General features: G+C 47.5%; 2 protein-coding genes across 8 annotated transcripts in view; one reads left to right on the top strand and one right to left on the bottom strand.

The window, feature by feature from the left end:
* Positions 1-5,618, bottom strand: part of KIAA0586 (KIAA0586 ortholog) — a 108,904-nt gene extending 103,286 nt beyond the window's left edge. For 2 of the 6 annotated variants that reach the window (XR_002103841.1, XR_002103840.1), the window contains exons 1-2: positions 1,633-1,916; positions 429-498 (exon numbers count right to left, since the gene is read on the bottom strand). Coding sequence is in view for 4 of the 6 variants with exons in the window: in XM_019550901.1 (XP_019406446.1) it covers positions 429-453 (25 nt within the window). In the remaining 2 variants the exon portion in view is untranslated. Of the gene's footprint in view, positions 1-428; positions 499-1,632; positions 1,917-5,542 lie in introns of those variants that run through there. The other 4 variants (XM_019550900.1, XM_019550902.1, XM_019550901.1 and 1 more) reach the window with 3 other exon arrangements.
* Positions 5,619-5,848: 230 nt separating this feature from the next.
* The window catches only part of TIMM9 (translocase of inner mitochondrial membrane 9), a 14,506-nt gene continuing 8,072 nt past the window's right edge, over positions 5,849-12,282 (top strand). Inside the window, exon 1 of one of the 2 annotated variants that reach the window (XM_019550899.1) lies at positions 5,849-5,922. The gene's annotated coding sequence lies outside the window, so the exon portion shown is untranslated. Of the gene's footprint in view, positions 5,923-5,963; positions 6,041-12,282 lie in introns of those variants that run through there. The other variant, XM_019550898.1, reaches the window with a different exon arrangement.

The raw sequence follows: 12,282 nt of genomic DNA, 5'->3' as shown, positions 1-12,282 counted from the left end.
GACCCCAGCTGACTTCCTGCTCTTTGGGCAGGGGGCTGGACTCGATGATCTCCCAAGGTCCCTTTCAGCCCTGATGTCTATGAAATCTATTAATCTTTTATGAAAAGTTAGGAAACACCCGAATGATAACAGGAGACACTGAAAAGTTCTGGCAATACAGCTTAATGCACTTCTAAGAAGTACTTTGATTCACTGGTGATGCATGTTAAGAACTAATATGGTACAACACAATGGACTAGAACTCCTAATATTACAAAGCAAGATTTAAAATGAACTTCATTTTATTACAGAAACCCTTGAATTGAAACCTCTTGACTAACTATTTTATACTGAAAAAGATATAAATCCAACTGCTTTATAATATTTTATTCTAAAGGGGCCTTTTTCTAAAGCAAAAATTATTGTAACAGTCCGTTGTTTTGTATTACCTTGTGATCTTCTCTCGTTCTCCATTAAGAATGAAGGAACTCCTTGTTCTGCACCTTTTTTGGAATAATCCTGTGGGGAAGATGGAAGCAAAGTAACATCAAAATAAACTTCATAACATACATTAAGAATACCTGTATTTTTAAAAGCACATTTAATTAAAAATTCATTACCATTATAAAAGTTAACGGATAGTTGTGTCTTGTTCTGCATCAACCCCACAAGAGTTTACTGAGTATGAATGTATAACTATGGCCATACCAAAGTTATACTGTTCCAAGACCCTACCTCTACCAGTAAGCTACCTTTTCCTGGAATTTAGGATTATGTAGGTATTTTTTAATTTGGAATTTAATTAAACTACAAAACAAAAAAAAATAAGTATTCTAAATAGCGATTAAAGAACCATCTTCTCCAACAGCAGACAGAGGATTTTCTACAAGTAACTCAATAATGGTTATATGCAAGTATTGTACTTACTCTAGTATAAAATGACCCTGAATTTAAGACAACCACCCAATAATTAGATTCTAAATTTGTTAGTTATGTTATAATTTTCCATGTACAGAATCTAATTATTAGAGGGTTGTCTTTAATTCATCCCTCCCACCACTGCAGGGGTGCAGGCAGATTACAGCCCCCCGTCCCCCTCACTCCACATCAGCAGGCGCCATTTCTGTTCTAGGCTGCGGCACTGGCATGTCCCAGCCCAGGCTCCATACCAGCTATGGGGCCAAGCTGGGGACATGCTTAATGTCCCAGGCTACAGCATGGACAGAGCCTGCCAGTGCAAAGCAAAAGCAAGAAGGGCAGGGAGAAGAGCAGGCAGGGGAGCGGAGGCTGGAGGGGAAGTTGGGGGTGGGGGAAGAGGCTGCAAAGCAGAGACAGCGGGGTATATAAGTAGCAGGGGAGAGGTTGGGAGGGTAGGGAGCAGCTGGTACTACAGCTCTGACCCCAAGGTCCCTATTGGAGCTGGAGCCACAGCAGCTGCCTGACCCCCTTTACTTGATTCTAAGACAACCCCCTCCCCATCTTCAATTGGTGAACTTCATCTTAGAATAAATATGGTACATGCAAATCTGGAAAATAATTTTACATCAGTATTCCTATGTAAAAAATTAAGCCTTGGCTGTGCAAAAAATTAAGCACAAATGTAAAGGATTGCAGGGCTGAGACCCAAATCTAATGATTTCAGCTGGATAATACCTGAGTGATCAGACTACGGAGGCAGGAAAGCTTGTTTGGGGAGACTGGGAAAAAAAAAAAAATCAAGCATGTAAACCTATATCATGATGTGGAACTGCAGAACAGTCCTGTAATCACTAGTCTACTCTAGAGCAGGACTGGTGCGCATACAGCCTCTTTGCCATTTCTGCAGTTTTTCAGGGTCCCTGGATCAGAAATAGAATGGCAACTTTTCTTTACCTTTTGCAATAACAGCACAGGGCCTATATTATTTTCTACGGAAAACAAATGTTCCAAACTTTTTTCAGCACTTTGAATATCTAAAAACAATTTTGCTACAGTTATTATATAGCCTTACACATTTGTAACAGCTATAACCTGTCTGTTCTGCATCTTAATCATTTGTATGTCTGTTTCTTTGCCAACATCATGAGTTAAACACAGTGACTTTCACTACATGACTGAGCTCAGAGTCAACCTGCAGCTGACATGTAAATGAACACTGCCCAAGGGCCAACAAACTTGTTTAACAATCCCAAAGAGACTTTGCTGAAGGTGCTAATCATAAAAAATGAGGGTTGGCAGAGATCTCAGGAGGTCACGTCTAATCCAACCCCCTGCTCCAAGCAGGACCAGCCCCAACTAGATCATCCCAGCCAAACCTTTGTCTAGCCAGGTCTTAAAAAACCTTCAAGGACGGAGTTTCTACCACCTCTGTGGGTAACCTGTTCCAGAGCTGTACTACCCTCCTAATCTCATGTTTATTAGGCAATGAAAGCCTCTACATCAAATTCAGGTATCAAATGAAAATAAACTAACAGTATAACCTAGAAAATTACTTCCTGGGAAAACACATATACAAGAATTATAACTCAATATGCATCATATAACAGTAGGAAAAAATAATCTAATCATATATTCCAACAACTTCAAAAAGCCAATGCACTCTGATACCACTCTATGGAAATTACATTCTTTGAAGAAGCTGCCTGACACTTAATTTTCTTAATTTGTGAAGCATAATCGGTTTATTTTCTAAAGAGGCAGAATTACATTCTAGCTTAGTAGATCAATAGCCAGTAAGTGACTTTTTGTAGCTATATCTCTGTAATTTCCAGATTTGGGGGCAATATGCCTTCTAGTTGTGTGACAGGTGTGACAGCCCAGTTTCAGGAATAGGTTAGGCAAGGACCTTAATAGAATGATTTCAGCAGGGATGAGCCTGCCTTGAGCGGGGTTTTGTTTCACTGACCACTGGAGGTCCTTTCCAGCCCAACTCTTCTGTGATTAGACTCATCTAGGATACATATATGAAACATTTAATATTTATGATCTTTTCATTTCTGTCTTCTCTATTATGGTCTTCCAGTAAATATTTATAAGCTAAATTTATTTTGAGCATTTTATCTTTCCCTCGGTGCCCCCTGGCATAACAAGGAATAATGGCCACAAGTTGTTGGAGAGTAGGTTTAGATTAGACATCTAAGAACTACTTCACGGTCAGGGCGGCTAGGATCTGGAACCAACTTCCAAGGGAAGTGGTGCTGGCCCCTACCCTGGGGGTCTTTAAGAGGAGGCTTGATGCCTACCTAGGTGGGATCATTTGAGCCCAGTTTTTTTTCTCCTGTCCTGGCAGGGATCTATAAGATCCCTTCCAATCCTACTTCTATGATTCTATGGTACATCTACCAGCTCATACTTTCAAGACAAATTAGTTTGGCACCCAAAAAGTGATTGAAAAAAGTTGGAAGGGCAAAAAAAGGCCTGAAAATTCTCCTTCTGTACAAAGTAGGGTTACCATATTTGCAGTTCCAAAAAAGACACCTGTCAGGGGGACACCTCACTCCCAACTCACAGCCTCCTGGCCCTGCCAGTGCCCCTCACTCCCAATTCCCCCCCCCCCCGCCAAGCTATGCTGGTGCCACTCACTCCCAAGCCACAGCCCCATGCTGCTGCCAGTCCCACACTCCCAACCCACACTCCTGCCCCCCCCCCACCACCCCAGGTGCCCCTCACTCCCAACCCACAGCCCCCTACTCCCCCCAGCCCTGTCAGTGCCCCTGACTCCTGACCTGCAGCTCCCTGCTCCCCCAGTCCTGAAAGAGGGGGCACCCAGCTGCCCGCTCCAACCGGGCTGGAGTGCAGCAGCCCCAATTCATGCGGGCAACATCGAAGCAAGTCTGACTCTGGTACAAAATGCACCAGACAGGCTGGACACATCCCCCCTTCCCCAGGCAGCATCTCCTGGGGCCACCCAGCCCCACAAGCAAGGGCAACAGTGCTCTCCATTACCCTCAAAGGGCCTCCTGTTCCCTTCCCCCACTAGAGGGGCAGGCGCCTCCTCCGCCCTGCTGCAGCCCCAGGACCCAGACAGCTTCCCCCAGCACTGCCCCTGCCTCCAGTCACCATCCCCCCACTCCCACCAGCAGAGCAGAGAAAAATCCTGGACGTTGTTTCCTATTTCAAAAAACCGCCCTGACAGATATCAGAGGACTCAAAAAAGAGGCCATGTCTAGGAAAACTCAGACATCGGTAACCCTAGTGCAACGCCACAAAATAGTGTACAAGCTCCATGTCGGCACAAAGAGGATGGAAATGATGCAAAGGCACAAGGCACTAAGAGCAGCCTTCCTCTTAATTTACCATAACAAATAGCAATTGCCTACTTGTTCAGATCAGGCAGTCCTCAGACTTCCAACACACTTGGTTCCTGAAAACAGCATCTTAAGTTGAAATATCACAATCGGAACCGATTTTCCCATTGGAAACAATGTTATAAATGGGGGAACCAAGGCCCAATATCCTATTTTCACCAAAAATGACCCAGAATTTTGTACTCAATCAATTATAGATGAGTAATATAGCTACATTAATATATTTATATTGTAAATAACAATGCTATTGATTTGGAAGGTCTTCTTTGAGGTGACTTTGCTGTATTTTTTGAACAGCTCTTGGCTGGACTTTTTGAAGGGTTCTTGGCTGGAGTCATCTCAGGAGTCTCGGCTGCAGGTTTTTCTGGAGTCTTGTCTGCTTTCTTAAAGAAAGTGTCCAAGGAAGTTTGGACAGATGTTTGCCAGGGAGATGGGTGATGCAGTGAACTTGTTTGCTGGCATGGCATTGCGTCAGATCAAACACCATAAGGTCGAAACTGACGTCAGGAAGTTGAAACAGGGTGTCTATTTATAAACGTCATAAGTGCTATTCACTGCAACTCGAAACATCTTAAGTCGAGGACTGCCTGTAATTAATACGCTACACAGAAGTCGGAGAAAAATTAAGGGTGAACACACTTCCAATGAAATGCTGCCAACTTCCTTGCTGTTCACCTAATCACTGACAATTTTCTTTTCTCCCCATCTCTAGTACAGGACTTCCAGTTATGCTAGGCCACAGTTATGTGACACTACAGTTAAGCTAAGACACCAAAAAAGAGCTTGGGAGCAGCAGGCTTCGCTGACAGCCATTGAATGAGTGAGAACTGGGTCATCCACGCAGAACTGTTTCTTTGCTTCGAGGCGAAAGCGGCAACAGCAAGCCCAGAAGCCGGGAGAGGCTCCCCAAGAGCGACTTGGGTTGTGCACGTGCTGCTTCAAAAACTACCGTGCACTGTAATTATGTACAAGGAAACTTACAAAACACCTTTCGTAGACGAGCCTACGGACTTCACTTCGTCAACCTCCTGGATACAAAAAAACCATGGACTCGAGACAGATGCTGGATTCATGGCGCATGACAGTTAGGTACCTGCCAGGCCTTACCTCTTCTCCCCCTCTCCCGCTTGTTTTTTGCCCTTTGTCTTCCTAATTTCCAGCTATTTCGTTTTTTCCAGACAATCTCTTTTCTACCTTGAATTACTACCACTGCAAAGTCTCCCTCTTCATTACCCCGCTCCCTTCCCTGCTCCACCTTTTGTGTTCCTCATTCCCACCTATTTACATCATCACTGACATCCAGCCGCACTTGCAGCTTCTTTGACCAACGGAGGAAGGGTCCGACCTCGGGACGCAACGCCAGGCCTCGGCCCTACCTTGCCGCCGGAACCCGCCGCCCGGAAACGCCGGCTGTTATGGCAACGGCTTCCCGAGCCCCTTCCCGCGCATGCGCCGCCGCAGCCCCGTGAACCGGGGCGGGGCGGGGCGGGAATTGGCGCGCATGCGCAAAGCGGTCGTGTGGTCGCGAGGCGAGTGGGGTGGCTCTCATAAGTGTCCGGATGGAAACAAGGATGGAGATTAGTCGGCCGCTTTTTCCGGGGGCCCGGTCACTTCCGGGGTGGGGGACCCTTCCCTAACGCTGCACCCGTCCGCGCGGGTAGGTAAAGCTGTCCGCTCATCCGCGCGCGCCGTTTCGCGGCCGGGCCGCGGCGAATGTGCGGGCCGGAAGGTGCCACCGCGGCTGCCCTGGTGCCCACGTGCTGCGGCTCGGCGGGGTGAGTGAGCGCGGGGGGCCGCTCCGGGCCGGGGGCCTGGGCCTTGGGGGTAGTGGGGGGGCGGTGTTCTCTCTGGACCCCACATATGTTACCTTCATGGCACAGTAGGATGGGAGATCCCTCCTAGCGGAGTTGGGGGGGGGACCTGCGTACGTTACCTTTGTGGTGCAATGGGACAGGAGGTACCTCCTGGCCATGCTGGGGGGGCGCCTGGCCCCACATACATTACCTTTATGGCACAGTGGGATGAGTGGCCCCTTCTGGCGAGGAGGAGATGGGAGAGCCTGGCCCCTGCGTATGCTACCTTCGTGGCATGATGGGAAGGGAAGTCCTTTTGGGTGCAGTGGGGGCAGCCTGGGATCACGCCTGTGGTGGTGCGTCTTGGCCCCAGAGACTGCTGGGGGGGTGGCCCGGCTACATGGGTGGTCTGCGCAGGTCCTGAAGTGCCGGTGCCCCGATCCAGGAGAGGCTTCCCAATCCCAAGGTCCTCACAACGGCTACTGTCCAGCACCTTTTTCCACCAGGGTCAAGCTAAGCCCAAGGTCAAAGGCTGGGAGGGAACCCAGGCATCCTGGCTCCCTGGCAAGGGTGATAAGTTGGCCCTAACATGGCACCCTGGCAAGAGCAAGGTGTAGCACCGTGTGGCCACCAGCACTAAGAGCTGCCAGCCAGGCCCTGCCATGCTGCCAACACCAGGCCAAATGGCGGGGACCTTGCCACTGATTCGTTCAAGGCACGATAGAAATCAGCCACAAAAATGTTGTGGGACAACCTTGTGGCTGGTTTTCTGTTTTGTTGCACCATTAATTGCTTGAATGTGCACCCAGGTTTCTATTTAAGATGTGATTTAACAGGTTAATCACATCCTAAAAGTAGAGTCTGCCAGGGCCTTTGTGTCTTTTCCACGGCTGTGTCCTTTTATGGTAAGTTTTAATAAGTCCCCTGTGGCATATGTTAATTTCGAGGCAGTTTGGGTAAAAACTTGAGTGTTGGGATGGGGAAAAACTGTCATTTACATTTCTGGAACTTTTTTACTATTAAATGAAGCGTTCAGGTTAAAACAAAGATGGGGGCCTTGGACTGTCCAGGGACAATATTTCAGACTCGAAAGAACTGTGCTAGGAAGTTCCATAGATTTTGTAGATGTTAGGGCTGGAAGGGACCTCAGAAGATCATCAAGCCCAGCCCCCTGCCCCAGGGGCAGGAAATCAGCTGGGGTCAAAGGATCCCAGCAAGATAAGCATCCAAATGTCTCTTAAAGGAGTTGCACCACCTCCGGCAGCAGCCTGTCCAGGCCTCGGGGGCTCAGACAGTAAAGAAGTTCTTCCTTATGTCCAGCCTGAAACGGTCTTGGAGTCTGTGACTGTTTGACCTTGTCATCCCTTGAGGTGCCCTGGTGAACAGACATTCTCCCAGATCCTGATGCACCCCCCTGATAAACTTATAGGCAGCCACCAGGTTCCCCCTGAGCCTGCGCTTTTCCAGGCTGAAGAGTCACATGGCTCTCAGCCTGTCATCATAGGGCCTGTTCTCTTGCCCTCTGATCATGCGCGTGGCTCTCCTCTGGACTCTCAAGCTTCTCCACATCCTTCTGGAATGGTGGAGCCCAGATGCAGTACTCCAGCTGCGGCCTCACCAACGCCAAGTACAGTGGAGGATGACATTCCTGAGACTTGCTTGAGAAGCGTCTATGGATGCATGCCAGAGTTTTGTTCACTTTACCAGCTGCAGCATCCCATTGGTGGCTTATATTCATCTTGTGGTCAATCATGACCCCCAAGTCCCTTTCTGTCATGGCGCTAGGAAGCGTAGCACTGCCGAACCTATAAGCATGCTGCGGGTTTTTCATCCCAAGGTGGAGTACCTTGCATTTTTTCAGCACTGAATGCCATCAGGTTTTCATCTGCTCATTTTCTGAGCCTGTCAGGGTCAGCCTGGATCACCATCCTGTCCTTGGGTGTGGACATTTTACCCCAAAGTTTGCCTATGACACCAAGCTTGGTCAGTCTGCTTCTGATACCTTAGTTACCAGTTAACATTTGACAGGGTCTGGCCATGGTTAGATTGCTGCTGGTTTCACATAATATACATCAGCATCACTGACCCTGTTGGTCCAGTCTGGGACCTGAAAGAGATGGGCGGTTACATGGTTTGTCCTGTGTTGCCCACCAGGCCAGTGACACAGTTGGGATTACCATGCGTTCTCCCTGCCCTGCCTGCTAGACCAGAGCTATCCAGGTGGCAGCCTGCAAGGGGTGTCCAGGGGCTCCTCTGCTTCCCCCCCTCCCCCCCATCACTCTCTTGCTGCTGCTGCTTCTGGGGTCTCCAGCCTCCCCTTTCCCTTCTCCAGTTTCCTGCTCCTGCCCTTGGGGGCTGGGTGGGGTAATTCAGGGGTGCTCGCACAGCACAGCAGAAGGGAGGGTGCAGTGTAGTGGGGAGGCCAACTCAACGTGGGGCCTCTGGTCTCCAGCTACTCGATGGATTTTCATAATTCATGTTGTCTGTCCTGTTATGCTCCTTATAAGTCAGTAACATGGTTAGATTCCATTCACACACAGGCCTTCTTTTTTTCCACAGAGCATGTCCGAGTATCTTTAACCACATTATATGCATATTTTGTCTATTTTTGAGACATCAGGAGCATCTAGTCTGTTTTTCCACAGTAGATAGCAGATTGTGGTGCTATCGGAGGACATAAGGAAAGACTCTAATTTTTAACAAGCAACTGAAACTATTGCATCAAAGAATGAAGTGAAAAGTACGATGTGCAAGGCCTATTCAGTACCGAGTCCTGTTCCACATAAACAGTATTAATCTATCTGGAAGCAGTGTTGGGTGCAGCCAGACCGTAGGAAGCATGCCTGAAGAACCTAAGTTAATCTGTTAGTGGAATCAATTCTTGGCTCAAGAAAAAAGCCTTATGGCGAGCTCAGAGAGGATTCTCAAAGTTGGAGAGGGATTAATACAGTTGATACTAGGAAGTTAAAGATTTCAAAACAAGAAGTAATATTTCAAAGGTTAGAGGAAATGAAGAATTCAAGCAGAAAAGCTGTTTCATGCAGAGGATAAACCTGGAATTAACTCCAGAGTGAAATAGGAACAAAGAAGCTATACTTGAGATTCCTTTCATTTGCCTCCCCAGACATCACTAGCAGTGTTCAATTATAGCACTCTGGAATTTGGCTTGGCATGCATAAATTCAGTAAATTGTGTTGGAAGGTGAGAGCTAAAAGGCAGGAAGAAATGATTCAGTGAAAGCTTCCCCTTGGGCCCAGTCTGTATGTAAAATGGAGAGCAAACAAAGGTAAGCAGGGGTGTTTTTGGGGGGTTTTTTTTAATGGTTTGTTGCACCTGCTTGGAAATGTTCAAGAGGTTCCCAGTGGCTCTAATTTTCAGATTTGCTAATCCAGATTCAGTTCCAGAGCTAGTCAGTCTTTCTGCGGTTGAGCTTGTTAGGAGATGAGGTTGCTTCTTCCAGTGTTGAGTTTGGGCCACAGACTTGGTGCATTGCTGGCGCATCCTGTGAACAGCACAAGTCTTTCAGCACATCAAATAGATTTTGATTTTGTCCATCAAGAGACATTCTAGCTAATCTTTTCCTGGCTATGTAAGGCTGAAGATGAAGTACACTTCATAAGTTAACGTGAAGGAAAGCTCGTGTGTGTGCACATTGTTTTAAGAACATGGTGCAGTTCTGACATAAAACACGTAATTCAGACTGCGGATGAGCTGCATACCAACTCTTGGGCACAAGAGGGCGCTTCAAGGCTGAGTCTTTCTAGCAGGATGGTTGGGCCTCTGAATATAGCACATCAGCAATTAACACAGAACTTCTTGCACATCATATTGTCACGATTGTAGTTTCGGTTTTGTATGTGTTAGTCATACTACTAGTCAGGCACTAGAACAGCCTACTTAAAGAAGCTGAAAATTACTAGGGATGGAGATGCTGCAATAACAGGTTAGGCAGGCTGGGGTGGTTTAGTTAGAGATGTTCCTGCCTTGAGCAGGAGGCTGGAGTGGGTGACCTCATGATGTCCCTTTCAGCCCCACCTTCCTCTGGTCTAATTTTCTGGTTTCCCGTGTAGCTGTCACTCGATAGCTTCAATAAAAGGACTTCTGAAACTTGAAAAATTAATTTTTCATATGTCAGGGAAGTTCACTTCTAACATAGCATTAAGTTAAGAGTTGCTTCTTTTCTCAGCATGGAGAGGGTCCAGAGGAGGCCACTCGCATGGTCAGGGGGCAGCAGGGCAGGCCCTATGAGCAGAGGCTATGGGACCTGAACCTGTTCAGCCTTCACGAGAGGAGGCTGAGAGGGGGTCTGGTGGCCATCTATAAACTTACCAGGGGGACTAGCGGGGAATGGGAGAGTCTCTGTTCCCCTGAGCACTATCAGGAGTAACTAGGAATAATGGTCACAAGCTGGCAGAGGGTAGATTTAAGCTTGATATCAGGAGGCGCTACATCACTGTCAGGGCGGCTAGGATCTGGAACCAACTTCCAAGGGAAGTGGTGCTGGCTCCTACCCTGGGGGTCTTCAAAAGGAGGTTATTTGACCCCAGCATTCATTCCTGCCCATGGCAGGGGGTCTGACTTGATGATCAGCTCAGGTCCCTTCCAGCCCTACAAACTATGAAACATGGGAAAACCCATACATTTTCCTTGCATCTCCAAGCAAAGCCCCTAGAACCAGTTATGGCTGTTACTGATGGACCTTCATGTGTAACGTAGCTGCAGGGGCAAGCTGCTTTTGGTGATGCTTGGCTCTCATAACACTAATAAAAACCCCCTCCATAAGGCAGTTATTGGTCGTCTTTTGGGAGAATACACTAAGACATCTCTCCAACTCCCATGGGAAAGATTCCCATTGACTTTACATCTAGATTAAATGATAGACACAAATGCTGATTGTCAGTGAAAAATTACCTTTGTAAGCTTCTGTATGGTTCACTTATGACTTGCATCCATTCAGTGGCGTCAGGATGTTCGCCACCTACTCTGACAGCGAGAGGAATCAAAAGCTTCGTTTCAGTAAATTGCCAAGAACAATTACGTGCGTGAGCTTACTGCTGCCTTGCGTCTGTAGGTGCAGCAAGGGAAATGGCATTCCCACGCTTCTGAAATTTTAGAAAAGTTCTGACAGGTGTGGGGCTGGCGACTGCTGCTACTGCCATGGAAACCAGCAAGTGATTGGCCCCAAGCTGGCTAGGAAGCTTTAACCTAATCACTGTTTTTATAAAAAAAGAAAAGCCAGTTTCTTAGCTATGATTACCTGGTGATCTGGGGTTTCCATGGTGACCAGAATGGCGGCTGCATACAGAAGTATCCAGGCATTTTTTTAGGTTTGGAAACAGAGCTGGAGAAGATGGGTCAGAAACCGAGGACCTAACCAGCTCCAAACCGGTTACCTTTGGAAAGAGTTCTTGGGGGAAGGGAAATCTTTATGCTTAGTGGTAAACCAAAACCACAGAATCTCAGCTATTCTATTCACGCGGTTTTTAAAAACAAAACAACCTACTAAACCACCATCAAATGTTTTAAATGCACCATTTAGAAGAGCTCTAATGATGTGTCACAAAAGCAGTTTTTCCCAGGGACATGTCCTTCTCTAGTGGCCCAGGGCTCTCCAAGCACACGGCTCTCCAGTGTACCCATCTGCTGCCTGTTATATAGTTGTGATACCCAGACCACAGCTCCCAAGCCACAAGTGACTCTTAAGAACTTATCTGCCGCTCTTTGCAAACAATATCATTTTCTTTTTCCTGCAGGCCTTATGCCAGTCTTTTCTGCAGACATGATAATGCAGTAATAATGGCCCCGTCTTGGATGTACTGTAGTCCACTTCCTTTAGAGCGGGAACGTGCTGTGTCACAGTCGCCTTGGGGTTTCATAGTAGGGTCGGAAGGGACCTGAGCAGGTCATCAAGTCCAACCCCCTGCCATGGCAGGAAAGAGTACTAGGGTCAAACAACCCCGGCAAAGTGATTGTCTAGCCTTGTCTTAAAGACCCCCAGGGTAGGAGCCTGCACCATTTCACTTGGAAGTTGGTTCCAGACCCTAGCCGCCCTGACCGTGAAGTAGCACCTCCTGATGTCTAGCCTAAACCTATCCTCTGCCAGCTTGTGACCGTTATTCCTGGTCACTCCTGGCGGTGCTCGGGGGAACAGGGACTCCCCCAAAGCCTGCTGGTCCCCCTGACTAGTTTGTAACAGGCCACTAGATCCCCCTCAGCCTTCTCTT

Source organism: Crocodylus porosus, unplaced genomic scaffold (genome assembly GCF_001723895.1).
Source record: "Crocodylus porosus isolate Cpor-Errol unplaced genomic scaffold, CroPor_comp1, whole genome shotgun sequence".
Taxonomy (NCBI): Eukaryota; Metazoa; Chordata; order Crocodylia; family Crocodylidae; genus Crocodylus; species Crocodylus porosus.
This window is presented reverse-complemented; position numbering and strand designations above follow the sequence as displayed.